Genomic DNA, 11,233 nt, shown 5'->3' with positions numbered 1-11,233 from the left:
GCGTATAGTGTGAATAAGTTGCAGAGGATCAACATTTATTAAAACAATTGAAGTACTGAGGATTTTGAGAAGGTGTCTTTAGCGCCCTATTTGGAGGAAAATGTACAACAGAACCAAGACAAATCTCCAGGAAGCATTGGGGAGAAAGAGAAGTAAAGAGAGGGAGCGCCAAACTCATTCATAAAAATCTTCAGGAGGAGCCAGTTGTAAAAGGGTGGTGTGGGGTGGTGGGGGGGTGTTGTTGAGGTAGTAGAGGTCAGAGCATAGTTCCGGGAAGCCCTGACGGGGGTGGGGAGGAGGAATGTGAGGTTGTCAAGCAATCAGGACTCTGAATTCCTTTCCCACCAAACTCACTTCAAGGGCCCACCCAACCTCCTCCCGCTCGGCCCGGTGCCGTCGGGAGCGTCTGGGAGAAACCTGACGGCATGCGCCAAACCATAAACCCACTCTCCAGCAGCCACACACACATACACACACTCACTCACACTCTCTCTCTCACACACACACATACATTCTCTTCTGTGCTGCTTCTTGCTGCTTTCGTCCTTATGACCACATCATTTAAACAGCTCTTGAATGTTGGTGCTGCTTTTTCAGTTAGATTTCCCAACCGCTCCAATGCTCGTTTGTTTTTCTTCCTCTCTCTCTCTCTCTCTCTCTCTCTCTCTCTCTCTCTCTCTCTCTCTCCCTCCTTCTCCCTCTCCCCTTCCCTCTCCTTCTCTCCTTACTGCTAGCATAACCTGGCTATCTATCTGGAGCATTTATTGGCCCAGAGTAAATTGAGGCATGTTTTCGCCGGGTCCTGATCATATCAGCGTGGCCAGTTCAAAGGCTGGCGGTGCTCACGCGTTATCTTACGGCTTTAAGCTTTATTTTATTTTCCCTTTCCGGACCCTTTCCCACACGTGCCTGTTGAGAAACCATCTCAAGAATGCACCTCCTCCCGCCCTGGTGTTCCTCGTCCACCTTGGCCCAGCACTCCCAGTGCTCTGTGTGTGTGTGAGGCAGGCTGGAGTTTGACCACACATGAGCTCTTTTGGGCGAGAGGGTCCAGGGGTGATGGTTTGACCAGAGGACGTGAGCAAGGCAGAGGTTTGCTTTCCATTTGGAGGGGTTCTGATCACTGGGGGAGGGGTGTATGCAGTTACACCAGGTCCACACACACACACACACAAAAGAGAGAGAGAGCGAGGGAGAAAGAGGGTGAGAGAAAGGGGCTGGTACAACTGAGCATTGATGTTTTAACCAGGTTGTCAATTGAGTACGATTTTCTATGGGGTTTCTCACAAAGGAAGTGGGGAAGCCGGGGTGTTGCCATTGACATATTGAAATGCTCAAATGGCTTGATGCATGCATGCACACCATTTCTGTGGTAAACAAAAGCTAGATATTGATACACCATTTTCTTGGTCCACTCTTGGTTCATTTGTGAAACTGGTTAATTATATTTTCAAAAACAATTCAAACAGACACTTTTTTTTTTGTTTTATCACATTATTGTGTCCTTATTGATTCCATATTGGGGAATCCACATCTTTGTAATATCTTTATCACAATTTCATCACAAGAAACACAAAACAATGAACAACTGCACTTTTGTCCAAACCTATGCTGGTAGTCCATTTTTGGTTCTTGCTTCCTGAATCCTGAACGTGTCTCTCATTCTCCCTGCTTCTACCTTCCCCTCCCCCCTCCCCCCTCCCTCTCCCCCTGTTCCCCTTCCCCCCTCTCTGCCTTGACAGAGCAAACTGCACATGGAGGGTTTCCGCAGTCTGAGAGAGGGAGAGGCCGTGGAGTTCACCTTCAAAAAGTCATCCAAGGGCCTGGAGTCGGTGCGGGTGACTGGCCCAGAGGGAGCTCCCTGTGTGGGCAGCGAGAAGAGACCCAAGGGGGCCCAGAAGCGCCGGTCCAAAGGAGATAAGTGAGTCTGTGGGAAAGGACCAAGTGGAAAAGAATTTGCCGTTTGCCGTTTATACTATACTTAAATATGGGTGATGGGGTGAGGTTATGCTATGCATGTCCGTGATGGTCTGTAAAGGGCAGAGTTACATAAATATAGCCTGCAGAGGGTGGACATCTTGCTCTTTGCGGACATTCTCTCTCTTTTTTTTTTTGCTGACCGTCTTGACTCACATTCCTTCCAATGTTGGTGACGTAGTGACCAAGGTCCTGTTTACACGACAACGTTTTTCTTTAAAACTGTGTTTAGTTTGTGTGTGCTGCAGCATTTGTTGACAATGCTGGAACAAAGTGTTGCAATTCTGCATGATTTCGACGACCGGCAACAACGCATTAACAATAACCTGCGGTAAAATAGTCTAGGCTACTTTTAAATCCACCACCTCCCCCTGTTAGAAGAGTTAATGAACACGGAGCCTACTGTAATCAACTTAATGCAGAACTAGCCTACGCGCACACATTTTGTTTGAGCAGGATTTATAGTCTAATACACACACAGCAACTATAGCATAGCCTACTTGTGGCCGCGATGCAAATAACTCAATTTAATTCAGCACAGACAGAGCATGTTCAACGAATTCTCTCACAAACAGCTGGTGGAAATCCTGACACATGAAACTTAATAGTAAACCATCAAATATCCCCCAGATGTCAGTGTTCATCAGTCCCAACATTTAGCGATATAATCAGACAGTCTAAAAGTAGGCTAAATTAAATCCCAAACCATACCGAAAATGTTTTGATGGCCATTCCAAACGAAACGTCTCTCAAATGCCTCGAAATACATTGCCCCACAGACTGCCCTGTGCTTTGCGTAGCCCAAATAAATAAAATAGCCTACCCTAAATCATTTGTAGTGTCTGATACCACAATAGCTACTGGCACGCTGGCCTCCTTTACATTTCAGTAAATAATGTAGGCGAATGTCCGTTGCCTATATTAACCGTGCATACGAAATACAGGGTTGCCAACTTCAGGTGTTTGGCAGCGGGCAGTTCTGATAGACATTTGATATTATTCTAGGGGGCCATATACAATAACATTACAAGACAGAAACTGAAAAGCAATACTGTGCATTAGCTCTCAATGGTTGTGCAAACATCCACGATGTAGAGTGTGCTTGACATATCTTACATTGCTATTTAGATTTTGAGCGCGCTCATGGACGAGGAAAGGCATTTGCATACTGTCGGGAACACCCACTGGCGTGCTTCTCCTGGGCAACTTGCCGTTTTCACCTCTGTGTGTAAACGCAAATGTTTTTTTGACCGGTATCGTTAAAGGTGTGAAAGTGGTGAAGACAAAAACGCCCAGCGTTGTCATGTAAACGGGGCCCAAATCTAAGCTGTGGCTATATTGTAAGGATGGCAGCTGTGCAAGGATGGACCTATAAGTGGAGTAGAAAGTGTAGAAAATGAGAACAACGACATGATTGTGGTGTCTGCAGATGTGCATGTTGCAGTGTAATCAACAGGGCAACAGACCAGTATGAGTGTACGGAGTCCCTGAGGCGACAAGGTGGGAATTTTTTTTAGAGGTGGGAATTTGTTTTTACAGCTTTTTGTGAATCCCCTCGCAATCATTTGTGTGTTCCCTTGCTAAAGTTTTGCATTCCCTCAAAATACTTTTGACCTTTTGCGAGAGAATGCGAAACCTTTGCAAGGGATCACCGTAGAAGTTCAAAAAAATGAATTCCCACCTCCAATAAGAATAAATTCCCAGCATGTCCCCTCGGGCCTGTGTACTGTTGTGCTGCTGGCTTTTTTTTTTTTTTTTTAAACAGCAATGTTTTGACCCAAAGTGTTTCACAAAGACCTTGAGGCAAACATGGGACACTGTGGAATCTAGAGAATTTTACTAGTGTGTGTTTGGGGAGGAGAGAGGGTATTTTGTCTCTCAGTGCTTGAAGTTGGTAAAATTTGTAATTTTTTGGGGAGGGGTCAATTCAACTTGATTTCCGAGAATGCAATTTTAAGTAGGGCTTTGAGATATAACCAATATCTCATATAACAATATAAGTCATCTCGTATCACAATAGAAATACGTCATAACATTACACATTTCTTCTGTCGTAAATTAGTAGGGGAAAAATAGTTAATATAGTAGAACGTTTCTTGACAAACAAGGCCTAAATTGTAATACAAATGTAAGCATTTTTCAGTGACCTGCCAATGACAATTTATTGACTCAATTTACTTCATTAATTAAATGTAGATTTGTACTCCCAGTTGGTAAGTGGCAGGGCTGTTTTAGCCTGTACATATGCAAAAACATGACAACTCACAATTTCGCAATATAGCTGAAATTCACATCAAGGAGAAGAATTCTCACCACACATGACGTAAGGAGTGCTACACTGTTTGTAGGGCCATGCACGGATTCTGAGTGGACGTATGTCCTAGCTGTGCTAATCTAGCATAATGAGGACCACTGCAGGATGGCTGCAGTAATGAACATTGTTGTCATGGTGCTCTCGGCCACATTAGATAGTGCGATAGTGATGCTGAAGATGGTTCTCCCAATAAAGGGAGATCTAGCTGGCCTCTAGGCAGGAGAAGCCTTAACTTGCATGTAGAGCAGTATGTATGATGACCCATACACAACTCTTTCCCTATTGTGGATGAGTTGGAGCATTGCATCACCAAAAAGGGGAAATGCATGTCAGTCAGGTGATGCAAAACAAAGCCGGTGCCCTTTCTCTCTCCTCTCTCCTCTCTCCCCTCCCCTCTGGCTTGGTACTGCTGCTGCTCACTGGCGATGACTTGACCTGGATCAATAGGTTGTTTAAAATCTCAAGGCCCAAGAGTTTAACCGCACCAAGCCATCTCTCTCTCTCTCTCTCTCTCTCTCTCTCTCTCTCTCACCACCCCACCCCCATCCGTCCATTGCTCTCCCTCTCCTGACACACGGAACCCAGTTGCTAGTTATTGATGGTCAAAGCCTTCCCACAATCCTTTGCCCTTTTTTTAATCATTGGTGCAGGCCGGGCTGCCAAAGGCTCTGAGGGACCATGGGCAAATTGTTGGTTTGTTTTCAGCCATCCTGTTGAGAGCTGCTTCACCAGATGTTGTGCGCAAGTGCGGATCATGGCTTTTCTTTTAAATGTGTGTCCCCTATTGACTGCTTTTACTTGTGAGGTAGATGCTGCAGCTCGGTGGCTAGTTGTTTGTCTCCTCTGGGATATTGACCAGCTTGTTTCTGAGGAAAGATCTATTAGGTTGAAGAATGTTGGTGAACTGAATGCTGTGATGGAAGACATGTAAGGGTTGATGAGCCAGTGGGAGGCCAATGATATGAAAAGTGTTTGTTTATGTTTCGGTGAGTATTTTATTCTTACCGCCCCTGTGGTGTATCACTGACATATTGTCACAGGAATAGGCACAGCAGGAGGGAAAAATTGTGTCCATTTAATTAATAACAGATGTAGGTGCCGAAGAGGGGTCAAAGGTGGCCGCTGCCATGGCAACAGTGGGGTGTGGTGAGAGTGAGCAGGGGTGTGTGTGTGTGTGTGGGGGGGGGGGGGAAGCGTGAGTTGGGTCAAAGGGCATAGGTCATGCTGCAGCATTGAAACAAAGAACCAAAGACACACACACACACACACTACCAACACACACACCACAACCATACCCAAATGGCCTGTCCACACACAACCTGATCAATAACCCCCCTCCCCCCCTCCACACCACCCCACCACCGCCACCACCACCACCACCACCAACACCACCTTCTTGAGTGCAGAAGGATGGGGGCAGGGGATCAGAGCAGGCACAGGTCCAGGGATGGATCTTTGTATCCTGAGCCAGTGCAGTTTAGTGCTGCTGAACTCTGTACAGTTGCCGGTGTTGCTGTAGCTTCAGTGTCCACTGTAAAGAGCTGTTTGCTGTTTTGGTGTTGTGGTGGTTTCACTCGTGTTAAAATGCGCTACTGCGTATTAAAGTGATGCTGGAGGAAATGTTTTTTAATCTCCTTGCACATCCTGTGAAATACCTTTTAATGGAAAGACCGTAATGGCTATAAATGGATGTATTTATTCCAAACCATGCATAGCTGTAATAGCCAGCACAATGGCACATTTGTACTTTCATTGTGCTTTATGCAAAACCCGTGCCCACAAGCATCAACCAAAAACCTCTGTGAGAACCGCATGCTCATCCGGTGCAGATTTGTACTATACTGCCCTCTGGTGGGCATAGGTGGTATCTTCTGCTGTCAAAATCTATGCTCCTTTTACAACATCAAATGAAATAGACTTAAATATTATGGGGATAAATAAGTTTAGGGAATGGCTAAGGTACACAATATACTTTAATAATTTTGCATAAGTACTCATATGTTTGGTAAATTCTATGCTGTTTCAGATGCTACAACTGTGGAGGCCCTAACCACCATGCCAAAGAATGCCAGCTCCCACCTCAGCCCAAGAAGTGCCATTTCTGCCAGAGCATAGCCCATATGGTGGCCAGCTGTCCCATCAAAGCACAGCAGTCCTCGCCCGGATCTCAGGAACGGTCGTCCTCGGCGACGGGCGGAGAGGAAGAGGAGCTGATGCGTCCAGCTCCGCTTCCTCCGGAGAGCTCCGACTAAGGGGCCGGATCGTCAGGGAGACATGAGCCAATCAAAACGCTTCACTGGAATGCTGCTTCGAGAACTACCTCAGGTTCTACTTTTTTTGTGTTTTTGTTTTTTTGAGCATAGATAACAATTGAGTTCTTCACAGTATGACAGTGTTAGTTTAGAATGTCGAGTTGGTTAGAAGCTGGAGATCAATATGTCAGTGGCCTCCGGAAAATCATAATGATATTGAATAGTGATTTTTTTTTTTGACAGCTTTTCAGTGACGAACGTTTTTCAGTTTGACATTTTCCAAGTCGGTTTTTGTTTTCCTGCCTTAGCTAAGTGTCTTAGATTTGTACGGTAACAATCAGAAATCCAGTGAGTTTACAAACGGCAATAATCAAGGATGTACATCACGACCACGCCATATTACTTTTTCTCTGTGGGTAACGTTTAGGCCTTGTCTTGTTAGACATGTATGAAGATAATGATTTGTACTCCTTGATTTCTCAACCCTTTTACCTCCTTATTTAAGAACAATATTTGCCAAAGAATAGAGAAACAAGCCTTTATTTTTGAACATGGTGTGTCTTGACTGCTATGAATGTTAAGGGGACTGAAAGAAAGATGGCTGTTTGTACTCCATCCTAGGAGACACAGCTCTTTCCTGCAATCAATCGCCTTGATTTCTATGGCCAAGTGAATGTTTAAGACTGTAGTGTAACTTTCAGAGTGCTGCACCTCTGTGCTGTGAGAGCTCAATGTGTGGCCTCCTCCTGCCTTTTACATGGTTGATAAGTCACCATAATGTAATTCAAGTCTTTCTTCAGGTTGCACAGTTGTTAAACGCAAGTATGGCAGATATTATACCTCAGTGTACGGCTTGTATATAAGCTGTCTGTCAGTGTTGGAAAAGGCTTGATTGTAAAAAAAAAAAGGTTCCCTGTAGTTTTTATGTAAACATATTGGGAAGTGCTGTAAAACTCCTCAAGGGAACCCCTTTAGTTCCTTTTGTTTGTTGTACTTGAAAACTGTTCAGAAAGCTAGTGCGTTCACTAGGGCTCTCTTCCACAAGTTGGGTTTATGACTCCCCAGCACCCCTTATGGCGGAACATACAAATTGTGAGGGAATCAGAGTGCATCATGGGAGCTCAGATAGGATGTCTCCCAGCTTCTGTAGAAGTAGAGATCGAACCAGACACACTAATGTATATAAATATTATCATTTAAAACCATGATTTATTTATTTGTAACCACACATGCTTATCTCATTAGAAATCATGAAGATTTTGTCTTTATTTTGATTTCTTTTTCAAGCCTGGAGGTTTTGTTTACTTCCTTGGCTGTGATGTTTGATAATCTTATTTTAATAGTGTGATTTTGCTTTATTTTCTGGCACTTCTAGCTATGGAAATTTAAATCCTTAGTTTTGAGCCAAAAAATTTATGGAGCAATTCACTGCACTAATCATGCGTTAAACATTCTATTGATTTATGTTGTCGTTGAATTATTTGTTTTGTACTTTAACTGTTAGACTGGGCTGTTGTCACAGCCAGAGTTTTTACTTTCTCACAATCCTCAGTTTTTGCTCAGGGAATTATTTAATCACTTTATTTTATTGTTCTCAACATTAGTTTATTTTGAAATACAGGTCTGCATGCACAGTGTAAAAATGCGCTGGTTTGCTGGGAAACTGTGTGTTATATGCCTAAAGCAAGCCTGTCGATCAATGCACTACTGTTACTATCACAACCCACAGGTCCCGTGTTCATTCCATAGTGACGGATTAAAGTTGAGTCTTTTGTTTTAGTTTTGAAAGATCATAAATATTCCCTAATTGAAATTGAGGATCTCTCTTTGACATATCATGGTGTGTAGTATAGATAGGATATCAGTCCTGCTTCAGTCTTGTATATTGTTAACGTACAGAAGCAACCTTGATTTATGATAATATAACAATGTTTCCTTTGCATGGTAGTTGATGTTTTAGAAGTAGAGTAACCTTGTCCCAGTGGTTAAGGAGAATGTTCTTGACAAAGAGATATAGGGTTGTGACCTCTCTCTCAAGATTTGAGAGACCTAATCATTGAACTAACATAACCTGCAGCTGTGAGGGGGTTTTCATGGAAATGCCCTTTGCTTGTAAGGCAGAGATATTCAACAATGCTGTAATGTTCGCCCCTGAAACCATCACAACTCCTGTTTTTCCCCCATGTTATTGTCTTTATCTATGTAGTTTATGGGATGTGGGCTTTCTTTAATAGTTTTTTATTTTTTATTTTATTTCATTGTGTTTTAATCTTAAGAATGAGACAGAAATGCCTTGTGATGAATCTATACAAGTCTACCTCAGGATGTGTACATGTATGTGGAAATGGCAATGAGTTTGAGTCATGCCTTTTTGAAGAGTGAGTGCCAGAGTTTTTGGTTGAGTTTGTTTGTGTTTCTTTTGGTTTGGTTTTTGTGGCTGTTTTTATTTTGTGTGTGTGTGTGTGTGTGTGTGTGTGTGTGTGTGTGTGTGTGTGTGTGTGTGTGTGTGTGTGTGTGTGTGTGTGTGTGTGTGTGTGTGTGTGTGTTCTGTGTGTGTTTCTGTGTGTGCATGTATGGGAGATTTGATTTTGGTTTTTAGAGTCTGATTGCATCACTGGTGTTGAGCAGGAAGCAAATTTGACATCTTATAATTTAAATTGGATTGTGAGGAATTTGAAGAAATGTCTATCATTGGTGGATGTTCCAGGCAAATTGGTAGTAGTCAGCCAATCACAGATTGCCTTGCAATTACTGTTTGAAGCTCTATCAATTTGCAAGACCAGAATTATATCAGGGTACTCTGGCGACATTCCAGTTGTCTGGAATGTTGCACAAAGGCCTCAAAATTCTGATCCAAAGTATGCCTGAGAACAGATGGGGATTACTGTCTTATTTGATGGAGAATACTTATGAGTACACGAAGATATAAATTGGGTACTGGAAAGAAGTAATGGTAGGCCTATTCTACATTTCAGCAAGTACACAATTATGTGGATTGTTGATACAGGATCACAGCTGGCTCATGTTCTAAAAGACTAGAATGTTTCATGATATCTTTGTTGAATTAGGACTCTCCTGACTGGAGTTAAGGTGACAGTGATTTTAGTTACAGTGAGCATTTAAGTTTCCTGTAATTGCCAGTCTTGTTCCAAAAAAAAAGAAAAAAAAGAAAAAAGAAAATCATTATCTACATTTAGCAGACTAGGGGAAACTCCCAAACAATTCTTATCTGTGGTCCTACTCTGTTGTTCTGGCAGCCTTTTCAGAAAGCTTTCTGCTGGAGGGCCTAGGTCTACCTTTTCTCAGTTAGGAGTAACCGTCATTAACCTCAATTGCCAAAGCAGAATATGCCTTGTAGAGCAGTTTACCTAAACTCAAAATTGTCAGCAGATTCTGATGCAAAATTCAAGAAAAGGTCCTGTTACAACTGAAGGATCAATAAAACCGTGTCAATCACAGTATAATCCATGTTTTAGTTTGATCATCGTTGAAAAGGCTCTATGTTGTCATTTGGTCAGTTTTGTCATTTATGGTCATAGTGTGTTTGTCACAAATAAAGCTCAGGGTTGCAGCAGAAGCACAAACATGAACAACAATGTGTTTGCACAGAGCATATTTCTGTGTTTACTTTTCAAGATTACTATTGCTGTTTATCTTCTTGTCTGATTTTCCGCCTGGGTTTTGCATTCCCATGGTGTCCGATGGAGACCGTGAAAAACGTGTTTTATAATTAAGTGACCAAAGAATGTAACCACAATGACTGTTATAACCAGTGGTTTTGTTATATAACTCATGCTCAAGGGTGTTCTGCAATTATCCAAGGGCCAAGAGAGTAACTGGTTGGTTCACGTCAGCCTTTCCATTTCCAAAACATTGTGACAAAGCATGCATTTCAAACAAGAATGTTGTGACCAAGAATGTGTTTCAGTGTTGACATTCACTCCTTGATTTATTGATAATAAATATCTTTCTATTACAACTTGAGAATTGGTAGTGCGTCTTTTTTCATTGCTTCATATGACACACTTGAGCATGAATGGTGGATTTTTGTTTTGTTTACTCCTTCATATGGCGATTCAAGTAGCCTATATGCACTGTTTATACATAGGCTAATATAAACGAAGGCCTACCATACCTCGGCTATAATATAATGCTGTAAATAGTTTATCTTTGTCTCAGTACATGTAACATAACCTGCACTGAAATGAGCGACTAGGCATACTGTAGAATGTTTGGGTCTCTAGACTACTGAAATCATGGATGGCTCTTTAAGGGAATGTACCATTGTAAACCACGGGGGTGTGCTCCTTCACTAACTTCACGGTGTAGTAGCCTTTTGGCCATTTTAAATATATGTCGTCAAATCATAAAATGCATGACTGTATTAATCATGTTAGAGGGCACATTCTGTTGTATATCTGAATGTTTATTCTATTGAAAGCTCATTTAATGTTTGGCTTGCATAGACTTAGCTGGCTGTCACTTTGCTAAGCAGACGGACATTTTATCTACCATGATATAGAATAGCCTTCATACGTAAAATTATGCTGTAATTCTATGGTAATTGCGTTGTTCTATCAAATAACAACGACGAGCCTTTTACATTTTAAATCGGTGACAGTCCACAATAACCCCCCTGCATAATTATCGGAAATGAAGGCAACCCAGCTCGTGCACCGAATTTGAAAGT

At 42.4% G+C, this 11,233-nt stretch overlaps 1 protein-coding gene across 2 annotated transcripts in view; it reads left to right on the top strand.

The window, feature by feature from the left end:
* The window catches only part of lin28ab (lin-28 homolog Ab), an 11,891-nt gene extending 2,887 nt beyond the window's left edge, over nt 1–9,004 (top strand). For both annotated transcript variants that reach the window (XM_062530301.1, XM_062530300.1), the window contains exons 3-4: nt 1,743–1,921; nt 6,318–9,004. In XM_062530301.1, coding sequence (XP_062386285.1) covers nt 1,743–1,921; nt 6,318–6,543 — 405 coding nt within the window. In that variant the 3' untranslated portion in view covers nt 6,544–9,004. The remainder of the gene's footprint in view (nt 1–1,742; nt 1,922–6,317) is intronic.
* The last annotated feature ends 2,229 nt before the right edge of the window (nt 9,005–11,233 follow it).

The sequence above is a fragment of the Sardina pilchardus genome, chromosome 24, assembly GCF_963854185.1.
Source record: "Sardina pilchardus chromosome 24, fSarPil1.1, whole genome shotgun sequence".
Taxonomy (NCBI): domain Eukaryota; kingdom Metazoa; phylum Chordata; class Actinopteri; order Clupeiformes; family Clupeidae; genus Sardina; species Sardina pilchardus.
Note: the sequence above shows the minus strand (reverse complement) of the source record. Positions and strands in the feature narration are given on the sequence as shown.